The following is a 13,053-nucleotide window of genomic DNA, read 5'->3' as shown; positions in this document are numbered from 1 at the left end:
TTGGAGGCTTAGGCCCTCAACTTTTCTAGTGCCAGGCCCTGACTTGTAGCCTTCCTGCGCTGCGTCAGGGTGATCCGGGGAACCGATGCCGGCCCACGGCCCGGCCGTTGCGTGCCTGCACTCGCCCGCAGCGTCCGGGGCGCTACGCTCCTCGAAAGAGCGCTGCGTGAGTCTGCGATGAAAACGGGCGCGCCGCCGCGGGCTTTCTGGCCTGCCTGCGAGGCCCCGATCCAACGCGGCGGCCGCCTCTCTCTCTGCAGGGCCCTGTTTTGAATTCCCTCCTCATAGAGGAGAGAAACAAGGCTTGGATGCGCTCCCATCTCCCAGGGCGGGCAGTGCCTCTGCCCAGTTTTCTCGCGGCGCGCAGGGGGGGAGCGGCCCCCGAGCCGGCCGTGAAAAGAGACCGAATTGTGAACGCCGTGAGAATCGTGACACTGTGCGCGTGGCAGGTAGGCCCTTTCCGGCCGGCCGGCCGCACAACGCCGGCGGGGAATTTCCACCAGTGCAAGGAGCTGGACGAGAGGCGAGCATTTCTTTTGGGGGGGAAAACCCCTCCGCTCGAGGCGGAAAGCGTCTGGAGGACGCCCCGGGGGTTAATTACCTTTCCCGCCTTAACGTTTGTGCCTTTAGTGCCCGTGTGGAATGTTCCTGGCGTCTCTTTCCGCCTCACTGGGCCTTGTCTGCTCGATTACAGAGCACTCGGAAAGCTGTTCCCCGTGACTCCTATTGGCAGCCATTGGGATTTTTAAAACGGCTCCCCCCTCCCTGTCCCTCGTGGCCCGGGGTTCGGGAGGCAGAAATCGCAGGCCTCCCGTGGCCGGCCATTCGTGGCTCGACACCCAAATCCCACCGCAGCGGCCTGAAAAGAAACCTGCATTTCTCTCTGTGGTCGGCACGCCAGCGCCTTGCCCCGAATCTTCCCCCTCCCCCCCCGTCTTTGTGAGCAGCCCTAATCCGGCCGTGGCGCTCTGAACGGGATGGAGCCGGCTGACGGCGAGGCCCGTACGCTGCGGCAGCTAGAGCACGGTTCGTTTAGTCCGGCTCGGGGGCCGGCCTGGCTGCCCTCTGAAGGACCCTTCTAGCCTCGCGTTTCTGTGAGCCTCTGAGGGGCAGCCCGCCTGCAGTTTGTCTCCCGCACGCCCCGTTAGCATTCTTTTTAATTAAGGAAATGTGTCCCCTGGGGGCCGTGTTTATCCATCGCGTGTTTTGCCGCGACAGAGCATGTCTTGTTCTCCGTGGGGAGGGCGCAGGGGGCGGGAGAGAGAGAAATTCCTTCAGATTATGGTATTAGGTGCGTGTATCCAAGGAACCATTCCTTAAAAAATCAAAAAAATAGGAAGCCGATGTATTTGAGAGCGCCCGGGGACTGCATTCCTGAGCCGCTTTCGCTCCCCTTTCGGGGGCGTTTTTGAACCGAAACATTTGCGCTCGGGTCTGGCTTCCAAGTTTTCATTCCCTAGAAACCGCTTGGCGAGGGCTTAGGTTTGCGATGGCTGCGTTTGACCCTGCGGCGTGTGGCTGCTACAAAGCAGCTCTGGGCGTCTCCTTCCACCCCCTCACCAAGCTCCGTTAGTTTCTGATGGGGTTGTGGGGGGGTCGAAGGACCGGTGCGGATTGTCAGCTCCCCTCTGCTCGCTCTTGGCAGGCTGGGGCAGTTGGGTGCTTTTCTCCTCCTTGCTGACCTCTGCTCAGCAGCCGCCTGCCTGGATGGACGGAGCTGGGGTCTCACCCCGGCGCGAGGGCCTCCTCCTGCCATGGTGCTGGAGCGGGGCGGGGGAGAAGCCAAACTCATTTCAGCCCACGCCGGAGAGGTTCACCTGGGTGAAAAACGCCCATTTTCCATTAAAAAAATCCCTCTTTTTTGCATGGAAGGGGGACTCCCTCGTGTGAGAAGTGCCCCAGCAGTGGGCTTAGAACCCCAAAGTCTCTCCCCGGGGAAGGGCTGGTGTGCACCCGAGGTGTAACTAATCCAGTTCAGGTCAGGCCCAAAGGGACCGTCCCATCCTCTCTTCCCCACCCCTGTATAATCCAGGCTAGAGGCTTTCTCCTGGGTTTCGTCTGGGAGCCAATGACTCCGGTTCAGCCGGCACAGGGACTAGTTGAGCTCGGTCGGGAAGCCAGACCAGTTTCAGAACGGCTCCGGTTTGGGGGCCCGGAGCTAGAGTCACCCTTTCTGCTGTGGAGAAGCCGGCAGCGTTGGGCCCTCAGACAAGGCGCTTGGGTGGGCTGTCGGCAGCAGAGAATGGCTAACATAGAACAGCCCACTTCTGATTTAAGAAAACCCAACTACCATAGCGTCCACCCAGCCTCCAGCTCCATCTCGCCACTGGCCCCTGCCCCCCGGCTCCATCCCGCCTCCCCGGGGCCAGGGCTCTGACAGCAGCTCCTTCCCTGAGCCAGGCCCGGCTCTGAACAGCCGCAGAGGTGCTCCGGAGCAGGCGCTTCCAACTTTTTTCCCTCGGCGCCCCGCTGAAGAAAATGGAGGATGCCGCGACCTGCCAGAATGTGGCTAGAATGTGGGGTGGGGCTGAGGAGGAGAGCTGTGGGCTGTGGGAGTGGGGCAGGAAGGGCTCCCCTCCAGCGGACCCTGGGCAGGACTAAGGCAGCTTCCTGCCCATCCAGAAGCAGGTTCCTCGCCGGTGGGAGTGCGGAGTTAGTGCTCGGGGCAGGAGCCGTGTGTGGAGCCCTGTGCCCTTCCGGCAACACCTAGGAGCCGGTCCTGCTGCCGGCCACTTCTGGGGCACAGCCTGCGGTGCCTGGATGGGCAGGGAGCTCACTGCTCACCTGATCCCCCTGCAGCACCGAGCCCCAGCACCTGACATCTCCCCACCCAGTCCCGGGTGGCGCCCCGTCGTTTGAAACCCCCTGCCTGAGTCCCGATGCCCATCTCGCTCAACGCCCTTCCTGCCCCCCTGCCCTCAAGCTCGCCTTCCCGCTGACTGAATATCGGGGTGTGCCCCCGGCCTCTAGGCATGCTAGCCTCTGCGAACGGACTTCCCTCCCCGGCGGGCGCCCTGGGGCATGTCCCCTGCCTCAGGGCTGTGAATCCCGCAGACCCTGCTACAGCCGTTCCAGAGTGATGTGGAAATCCGTTGCTTGCCTGTTAGGAGAGGAGACTCACTTCCTTTCTAGTCCAGACCGTGATTAATCCAAGGCTGCAGCGCATCTGGCTGTCGTGTTCTCTTAAACCGCTGGCCGGCTCCTGCCGGGAGCTAGAGGAGTTTCTTTTCCCTGACGTTCCCCCCCAAGTTCGTGTTCCTGGAGATCGGGGTCCTGGTGCCTTAGGCGCTTTCCAATGCAGAACAGAAAGGCAGCCTCTGCTCCAGAGAGTTTAGACCAAGACACACGAAGGGTGGAGGAAGGAAGTGCTACTGGTCCCCATTTTACAGGAGGAAAAACGGAAGCAGAAAGACATGAAGTGATCAGCCTAGGGTTACCCAAGGTGACCTGGTTGGGACTAAAAAGTTCTGACACTTGGGTGCTTGCTTGCAAGATGCCCTCTCTCGGAGACTTCGCATTCTTACCCCCAAACTGTTGTACACTGTGAAACAGCTGCCCTGGCCCACCCCAGAGGGGGCTGCATTTCAGAGGGAGTTACGACGGGAGCTTGGCAGAGGCTGACTATAAAACGCTTTGTGGTCTGTTGAGAAGAAGAGAGGCTGGTTGATGTAATGGAGATTACTGTTTCTTTCTCTCTACTCTGAAATCTGTGGCGCTGAAAAATATCTGGCTAACGGCAGGGGTTTGCTCTCATCAGGGATGTATTGAAGGAGAGGCAGTACGGCCTAGTGGTCTGGGACTCCGGGAACTTGCATTCTGTTCCTAGCCTGCTGGCACTTTTGGGGAAGCCCTGAAAAAGCGGGAGGAAGGGAAGAGCTTTGAGATCGGTGGCTGCAAAGTGCTAGGTCAGGGCTCAGCGCGATCCTGCAAAGGTTCACGTCCCCCAGCGTGCGGCTGAATGGGAGCCGCAAGCTGAAGTTACCAAGGTTTCCTGGATCGCAGGGCAATGCACTCAAGAGACTGCAGCTCTTCTGAGGAAGAGACTTTTGAAACCATTGCTTGGGCAGCATTATTTTAACAGACTCCAAACTTGGAAATTAGCTGCCAGGCTGCTTGCATTGAGCAATTTGTTCTCTTGCACAATATGATGGTTTTTTTTTTTTTTCTGTTTCCCCCCCTTCCCCCTCCAAAAAAACAAAAAAAAAATTGCAACATCCCCATGGTACATCTGAGTTATGGAAAGTGCTAGTCATGGCCACGCGTTTGTGCATTGTAAGCAGCTCTTTCAACACAACTTTGGTGAGTTCAGAGATCAGCTGCCTTTGCTTCTAGGAATCGCCTTGAATTTTGCCAGCTCCCTTTCCTTCCGTGCCATGAGTTAGTTTAAAAAAACAAGAAACCGAACCGCCGGCGCTCTGACGAAGCATTCTTTGGAACTGGGATGTGCGTGTTGAAATGTGTTTGGTGTGACCCAAAATAACCGAGCCAGGTGAGGGAGTTGAATCTGCGTCTTTTGGCCAAAGCTGGGGAAATTTACCAGTTGTAATTAGCCCCCATCTTGTGGTAGAACCTGAGAGCAAAGGGTGGGCTTGGAAAACGGGATTCGCTTCCTGTTTCTGCGAGATGCTCATAGACTCATAGACTTTAAGGTCAGAAGGGACCATTATGATCATCTAGTCTGACCCCCTGCACAGTGCAGGCCACAGAATCTCACCCACCCGGTCCTGGAATAATCCTCTCACCTATATCTCAGATATTGAAGTCCTCAAATGATGGTTTGAAGAACCCAAGATGCAGAGAATTCTCCAGCAAGTGATCCGTGCCCCATGCTACAGAGGAAGGCGAAAAACCTTTGCTCCCCTCCGGCAAACAGGCAGTCCCCCTCCTGGTTCAATTGCAAGCTCTTCGGAGTGAGGCCTGCCTGCAACACCTGGGAGAACTGAGTGAGGTTCTGGGTTCTAGCTACGGTGACCAGTGTTCCCTCTAATCTTCTCCATCCACGTGTGGAATAATTTTGTATGTGCGCCGAGACATGGGTGAATGTGCACCACTCGTAGAAAACCTATCTGTGAGTGCTCTGCTAAGCAGCTGGGTGGCCTTTGGATCTCTCCTGAGAGGCTGCACGAGGGAATGCTGAGTGGGAGCATCATACATTTGGTGTTCTTGAACCCAGGCCCTCATCCTGAGGCGTTCGGGGGGAGCCTTTTGTATGCTCCCCCCAGCCAGATGTACCATGGGCACCGCTCTTCTCCATCAAACGAAAGACGCCTGAGACAAGCCTGTTCCTTTGAGCGCCCAGGGGACTGGCTTTCTGGCCTGTTCCTTCCTTGCCTTGCAGATGCGAAGGGAGGGTGACCCTAGGATTCTGTGTGCAGGGATCAGGAGACAGTGGAGGGCAGCATGACAGGTTAGCTCAGGGACGAGTGGGGGCCGATTCGTGCGGGGCAACGGCTCCAGCTACTTGGCAAATTCTGTACCAGTCCGGCTGCGCTGCGGTTACCCCAGCCTCAAGCCACTGGGGTCTCGGTGACTTGTGGAAGAATTAGCAGGTTGAAAAGTCCCGGGAAGGGGGTGGGGGGCAGGACTGTATGGACATGGCTTGATTTGGAAAGGTCTATTGATTTTCCAGGTAGCATTAAAAAAGAAAAGAACCTGGACTTTGTCTGCTACATCTATCCAGCCAAGGTTGTGTTTATTTGTAGGGCCTCTGCGTTGATTACGTTTGTTTATTTAGGGCGGCAAGTTATTAACTAGCCCAGTTTCCACAGCTTCGAGGGCACCGATGCTTTTAAAAAAAAAAGGAAGCCTATTAGCAATAACGAGCGCTCCCTCGCTCGGCAGTGGTGCTTTTTAAGCAGCAGGTCTCAAAGCACGGTATGGGGTGGGCGGTTGAGATGCTCCTGTGATCCTGGTTTACACTGGGGGAAACTGAGGCCCAAAGGGGCGGAGTGGTGTGCCCAGGATCATGCTTTGGGTCGCCAGCAGAGCTGGGAAGAGAGCCTGGCTTCCCAGACCCTTCTAGCTGTAAGAGCAGTGTCCTCTAGGCCACAGGGCGCTCCCCGCCGGTGCCGCGTCGGGCAGACCCCTGCGTCCAGGGGTGGCCGGAGACATGGCGCTTTGGGCCTGTCATGGCAGGATGGGGGGGGCGCCTTGAGGCCTAGCGCATACGTGGGAGAGAGGAGGGTGTGTTAAGCGAACTCTGCGCTCCCTGTATTCTTGGGCCACTCAGATCCTGCTTCCCCCAGGGCTGCTCTTGCTTTCCCAGGAGCCATAGGGAGCAGAGGGTCCCAGAAACCCCCCCAAAGCAGTGTGCTCTGGCTGCCCCCTGAACCCTGACATCCACTCCACGTACGGCCAGGGGAGGCCACTGGGCCGGAGGGGTTGGCGCTGGCCTCAGGGTTTCCAAATTCTCCACACTGGGGCCTCGCTGCTGCTGACAGACCTGGCGGAGCTGAAGAGAAGGGTTGGAAAACCAGCGTTTTGTGTCTTTTTCCCCAAAGGCGCGAGGGGTGAATGCGGTTGCGGGGCGGGGGGAGGGAGGGGGGCTCCCTCTACACTAACATTAGGGGTTAAAAATAGACCTGGCTAAATTAGCTCCCCAGGAAAGCCCCTCCTGGGAAATCTCGATTTAGCTGAGGCGACAAGAAAGAGCGGGAAGTAAAAATAAGAAGGCACCAAATCCGGATTCCTGCAATGTGGGGGGGAGGGCAGCAAAGGAGCCGTTTGAAAAACAAAAGCCGTAGAGGACGTGTAATGCTTTCCAGCTGCAAAAATACAGCCCGAGAGCTGCTGGATGGGCTGCGTCGCCTCAGCTTCTCCCAGCCGCGAAGGCTGAGAACGCGCAGGAATTCCTACCGGAGGCACGGCCCCAGAGAGACCGGGGCAGCGGCTGCCGCTTCTGTCCCGAGTTGCATTTGAGACCAGACTCACTGGCCTTTGCAGGGTGCGAGTCCCCGTTGCTTTTAGAGATTCCTGGAGGGGCTAGAGATGCCCCAGCTAGCCCCGTGACGGCGCCAGGAGCTGTACATGCAGAGCGAGAGAGATTTGCTGGCAGCCTTACTCAGTGATGGGCAGCCTGGGCTAGCAAGTGGCCACAGAAGCAGCCTCTGTCTCAGGGTCTGTCTACACGACAGAGTTTTTTTGGAAAACCGGCCGTTTTTCCAACAAAATGTTACTGACGTCCACAGTGCAATCGCGTTCTTCCGAGAGTAAATGGGAAGGGCAGAGGGGTTTTTCCAGCGTTGGTTGGTAATCCTCCTTCTACGAGGAAGAAGCCTTTTTCCGAAAGCTCTTTCGGGAAAAGGCGTGCGTGGACGGGGAAGAGAATTCTTTTGGAAGAAGAGGAAAGAGGAAAAAGCACAGGTGCCCTGGTGGCCGCTCCGTCCATAGCAATCGCAGCTTACGTGCGCGAGAGCGTCCGTTCAGCTTTTGCAGTGTGGATGCTCTCTTTCGGAAAACGTTTTTTCGGAAGATCTCTTCCGCAAAACGGTTCTTCCGAAAGAAGCCTGCAGTCTAGAGGTAGCCTCAGTGGGCGGCGAGATTGCCGTAAGCAAGACGGTCTCCCGGGGCAGGGCGGTTGTGCTGGCGGCGCTGGAATTCGCGGGAGGTGCTGACGGAACCGTAGCAGTGCTGGGATTGCAGGCAGAGGGAGCGCCCGGCTCCCGGTCAGTGCGGGCAGCCTACCCGCACCTCACCTCACCTCCCGTGCTCTGGCTTTGCGGCACGTTGCACCGGTGGGAAAAACCCTACCTGGAGGGAAAGCAGCAGAGTCTGGCGGCCCCGTATATGGGCAGCGGTGGACAAAATATCTCAGGGCTGCGCACGCAGCGCCGCATACAGCCCCCGGGCCACTCGTCACTGGTCTAACTAGACAAGGGCTGGGAGATCATCAGAGGGGAACACAGAGGGGAGCACAGGTTCCAGCCTACATCTCTGCGCGTGCCCCCCCAGCTGGGCGGGTGGGTCTCTCCTCCCTTCCTTTGGGGGCCGGGCGGGCGGGAGAACTGACCGCCTGGGTCAGGCAGCAGCAGATGCGGGAGGAATGCGGCGAGGGGCCGGCGGGGTCGCAGCTGACGAGGGAGAGGAGCAGGCCAGGGTCAAATGAGATGACTCAGCAGAGCAGAGATTGTAAAAGCCCAGTATGTCTGCCTCCCTGTACCACGAGAGCCAGCCACGCCAGCTGTTAGCAGAGGAGTGCCCCGGGGTGGCTAAGTGTGCCCCCCCCCCGGGCATCCCCTCCTGGCACGGCAGTACGGGGCCGCGCCCGGCTTTAGCCGTGTGGCATTTTGTTGGCCGGGGCAGGAGGCTGCTGAAGCCAGTGGCGTGACGGCGGCCGGGGTCTGGCCTGATGCGCCAGGTTGTGTTTCCTGCCAGCCCCGCGGCCACAGAGAGGTTTCCAGGGTGCAAGGGCAGCGTCCTGGGGCCCTGCGGCGCGGTGGCCGGCATCTGGCTGGGATCAGGGCCCCGATGGGCTGGGCGCTGCACAGACACGCCGGGTGAGACAGCCCTCCCCCGGGAGACAGACCCCTGCTGACACCCCTCTCCCTTGTCCAGCCACCCGCAGCTTGGGGCTTTTCTCAGTCTCTACCCGCTCGACACCAGTGGCACCCACGGATAACTGCCGAGCCCCCTGTCCGGCCCAGCCCGCGTCGCCGGGAGCGCTGTCCACTTGGCCCCGGGCGCCTGCTGTGAGTGGGGGCGGGTGGCAGCCCGGTGGGGCCGAGAGCCCTTCTGTGAATACGCTGCAGGCTGCAAAGGGGGAAAAACCGATGACGGTGCCATTGCGTGTTGTCTGGTCAACACCTGACCATTGGTTGTGACCTGTCTGTCCGCCTGTCCATATTCTTCTGTCAATCTGTCTGTCCATCCATATACCTGTCCGTCTGTCTGTGTGTCTATCCATCCATCTATCCATATACATACCTTCTATCTATATATACCCCAATATACCCACTCTATCTATCTATCCATCCCCACATACCCCATCTATCTATCTATCTATCTATCTATCTATCTATCTATCTATCTATCTATCTATCTATCTATCTATCTATCTATCTATCTATCTATCTATCTATCCCCATCCACCCCCTCTATCTATCTATCTATCTATCTATCTATCTATCTATCTATCTATCTATCCCCACATACCCCATCTATCTATCTATCTATCTATCTATCTATCTATCTATCTATCTATCTATCTATCCCCATCCACCCCATCTATCTATCTATCTAACACCCTCCCGCCGTCCCTCTCTTTTTCTGTCTCTCGGCACCCTCTCTTATCTGTCAATCTAAGCATCACCCCGTTTGTCCCTGGGTTTCAGCCACGGCTGTTTCGATCTGGCATGTTCCCCTCTTTGTTTCTATGGGCGCCCCAGCCTCTCTGGCGAAGGCCGGTTCCTGCGTGGCCCTCCGGCTGGCTGGGGTCCAGACCTACCCAGAGGCCAGGGTGAGAGAGACTGCTCTGTCTCAGTGTGAGCGCGGTGGGACCGGATTGCTGCCCAAGGCAGCTGTTTCACTGGCAGAGTTTGTCCTTTGCAGGCCGGGCCGGCTTTCTCCTCCGCCGGCCTGCCTGGCCTTATCTGGGAGACTCGCGAGAGCGTCCGCTCAGCCGCCGCGCCTGGGGCCGGAGAGGAAGTGGTCTGACGCCGGCAGACTGATTTGTGTCCACCATGGCTCTGCCTTTGAGCCTGGCATGCAAACCTTGCTACCGGCCACCAGACGTATTCCCAGGGCCTCCCCCTCCTTCCTCGCGGCGGGCTGTGCTAACCGCCCCGGGCGGGATTCGGTTTGGGTTGCAGAGCCCCGGGAGGACTGATGGATTCGGCCCGCGCTGGGCCCATCTCTGGCTTCCGTGTCTACATGTGGCTTGTGCATCCGTCTGGGGTGTCGAGCGAGGCTCGCAAGCTTCCCTCCGTGCTGCTGGGAGTCGAGCAAAGCGACTCCTCACCTCGGAAGGGGCTAGTGCCGAGAGAACAAAACCAGGGTCCCGAAGGTCGAAGGGGCAGAGAGCCGCGGGGAGTCCCCTTGCAGTCTCAAGGGACGAGAGGGAGGAAGGGGCTGGTATCCAGGACTCCTGGGGTCTTTCTGCTCTCCCCCCTCCCGGAGAAAGGCTCAACCCCCCTCCTCCCCGAAGTTGCCACATTCATTCCCTTCCCTTGCTCAGGACACTTGGGTTTTCTATCACCTTCCCTTAGGGGAGCGGAATCTAGTGGTTGGAGCCCGGAGGAGCCGGGCCGCCTGGCCTTGGTTTGTGTTCCCAGCTTTGGGATGGGAGCGGGGTCTAGTGGTTAGATCAGCGAGGGGCTGGGTATCGGCCCTTCAGAGGTGGGATCCTAGGCCCTGGATCACATTTGCCTCCTGAAAACAAAGGGCGCCGGGGCGGTGTCTGTGCCGGGACGGCCGACCGGCTGAGAGGGCAGGAATGTGGGCCCGTTGGGTTTATCCGATTTAAGGGACTTTGGTGGGTTTTAATCCGCTCCTTAAGCCCCGCGTGCCAGGTTCTGCCTCTCACCTGCATGTCGGCTGCCCGGGCGGATTAACGCCGCCTGCTTCCCCCTGGGCTGGCTGCCGGCTGCGCTGGGCTCCCTCGCGGTGCTGTGGCCACCACGGCCCTCGCCGGGAGGGTGCTCCCCTGAGATACCCCTCTGCCTTCCGCAAGCTCCGCCGCCCCTTCCTCGCCCTTCGCTCCCCGCGGCTCCTGGCCCACAGCGGCACAGGGCCATTGCTCCCGCCTCCCCTTGGCTCTCCTGCCACCTTCTGCCTCGCCAGCCCTGCCTGTCCCTGGACCCCGTTTGCAGGCCCAGCGCCCCTGAACCACAGGGCTGCAAGGACCAGACCAGCCCCCGCCCCCCCCGTGCGCAGGCTGGGCCCAGTCAGCCTCGCCCAGCCCAGCGTGACTTCACCACCCTTCCCTCACAGCTACGGGGCTCTGGGCCTTGGGGCGCCTTTGGGGCGCTGGGCTCTGCCATGGAGCCGCGTCCCTCCTGACGTGCGGCGGGGGTCAGAGCAGCTGCTCTTTGCTCCCCCTCCCCTCTCGCCGGCGTGGGGGGGGGTGTCGCCAGCAGGAAGCGCAGGTGTCGCCCATCGCTGGGCCACGGTTGGACACCCGGCTCCCGTAACCTTGCCCTGGCAGCTGTCGGACCCGATCCCCCCAGAGGGGCTAGGCTCAAACAGCACTGGGGGCAGGGTGGTGTTTCCAGAGGGGTCTAGGGGGGTTAGGAACCATGGAAGTGGCGTAGAAATTCCCAGCTGGACTGTCTCGTGGGGTGGGAGCCATGGGAACGGGGGCGACCCTCACTCCTCTCTGGGCTTCCCTGGGCACCTTCCTTCTCTCAGCTGCTTCCCCTCCTCTGCCTTGTCCCCTCCCCCTTTTCCCGCCGCGCCTGCCAGCCCTCCCCGGTTGCGGGGCGGTTTGTTAGAGCCCGGCAGATCCACCGGTGTCCGCGTCACATCCCCGGCTGCGGGTCTCCACCGCTCATTTTTGCAGCTCCAGCGGCAGCTACCCAGTGTGTGTCCGCGCAGGGCTCTGGTGTTTGTCTCTCGGGGCGGGAGGCGAGGGCGGGATGGCCTCCGTGCGCCAGTCCGTCACCGGCCTCTGCGGGGCTCGTCCAGAAGGGGGCCAGGCGGTGCCGGCCGGGGGCTGGGGGTGGGTTGCGAAGCGGCCCGTTAGGCCGTGATGTTCCACGCAGACGCCGACCTCCGAGGGCCCCGTGCCCACAGTCGGGGCCCGCCGGGGCTGTGAGGTCAGAGCTGGTTCTGCAGAACGGCTCCCCGTGAGGGTGGTTTTCTGACGCCCACCTCCCATCGCTCGCCGGCCCCCCTAACCCGCCTCTGTCCCCCTCCAGACGTGGAGCAAATGGCCATCGACTGGCTCACCGGCAACTTCTACTTCGTGGACGACATCGACGACCGGATCTTTGTCTGCAACCGGAATGGGGACACCTGCGTCACGCTGCTCGACCTGGAGCTGTACAACCCCAAGGGCATCGCGCTGGACCCAGCCATGGGGTAAGGGGGAGGGGGCCGGGCCAGCTGCGCCGAGCTACGTCGCGTGCCGGCAGGAAACCCCTTGCTCAGTCGCCAGTCCCCTGCGTGTCTGCCCCTTCCCATCAGAGCAGGAGCCCCAGGCATCGTTGACTTGGCCGGTCCAGTGGCCTGCGGACGAGCCGAGTGAGTCGTCCCCAAGTGTGAGCCCCGGCAGGCGAGGGCTTGGTCTCGTGTCACAGGCCGGGGGGGGAACCGGCTTGGGGGGAACAAGCGACCGGCCCCAGGGTGCTGGCGAGTCTGCGGTGAAGCCGGGAATCCAGACCTGGTCTCAGACACGGGCGGTCACCCCCGAGGCTGGGGAATAGCAGCAAACCCCAAAGTGTGTCTGTACCCAGGCTCTCAGCGACGGGGCACAGACGGGGGCTGCCGTGCCTGGTGAGTGTTAGACTCGCTGGGGCCCGGGGCAGAAAGCCAGAGTCCCGCGGCGCCGGATTGCAGCCCAACCCCAAGTCCCACCACCCGGGCAACTTGGCTTCGTGGGCCCCCCGGTGGTGTGGGGCCCCAGGCATTCACCCTGCTTGCAACCGCCTCCCACCAGGTTTGCAGAAAACCATCCTGCTGCGGCCCAGCTGGATGCAAAATCCCCTTTAATCAGTGAACCGGGGGCTGCTGGTTAACCGTAACCGGCAAGGGTGCTGCTTACATCCCCAGCTGGTGGGGACTCCGGGGGGGGGGGGGGGGGCTCCGAAACGGGAACGACCAGAGGGGATGGGCCTTCGCCAGTCTCAGCCCTGGGGGGGCAGCTTGGGGCTGAGCGTGGATTTTGCCCCTGGCAAGGGTTAAATGCACCATCCATGAGGCTGCCCCACCTGCGCTGCTGGCATCTCAGTGTCTGCCCCCCCGTCTCCCCCACGGCATCCAGGTGAGCTGCACGGTGCTGCGGCTGGCCGCGGGCTCCCTCCGTGTTCAGGAGCTCAGATGTGTCATGTCCCCCGTGCGGGACCAGCGCCTCTCCCGCCGCTCCGCCATCCGTCCCGTTGGAAGGGCGGTCGCGGCTCT

The 13,053-nt window shown here is 60.4% G+C and overlaps 1 protein-coding gene across 1 annotated transcript in view; it reads left to right on the top strand.

Moving 5' to 3' along the window:
- LRP1 (LDL receptor related protein 1) overlaps positions 1–13,053 on the top strand; it is a 170,964-nt gene that overhangs the window by 78,581 nt on the left and 79,330 nt on the right. The window contains 1 exon segment of the mRNA XM_075901813.1: positions 11,853–12,015. Within this exon segment, the coding sequence (XP_075757928.1) occupies positions 11,853–12,015 (163 nt within the window).

This window comes from Pelodiscus sinensis, chromosome 19 (genome assembly GCF_049634645.1).
Source record: "Pelodiscus sinensis isolate JC-2024 chromosome 19, ASM4963464v1, whole genome shotgun sequence".
NCBI lineage: Eukaryota > Metazoa > Chordata > Testudines > Trionychidae > Pelodiscus > Pelodiscus sinensis.
This window is presented reverse-complemented; position numbering and strand designations above follow the sequence as displayed.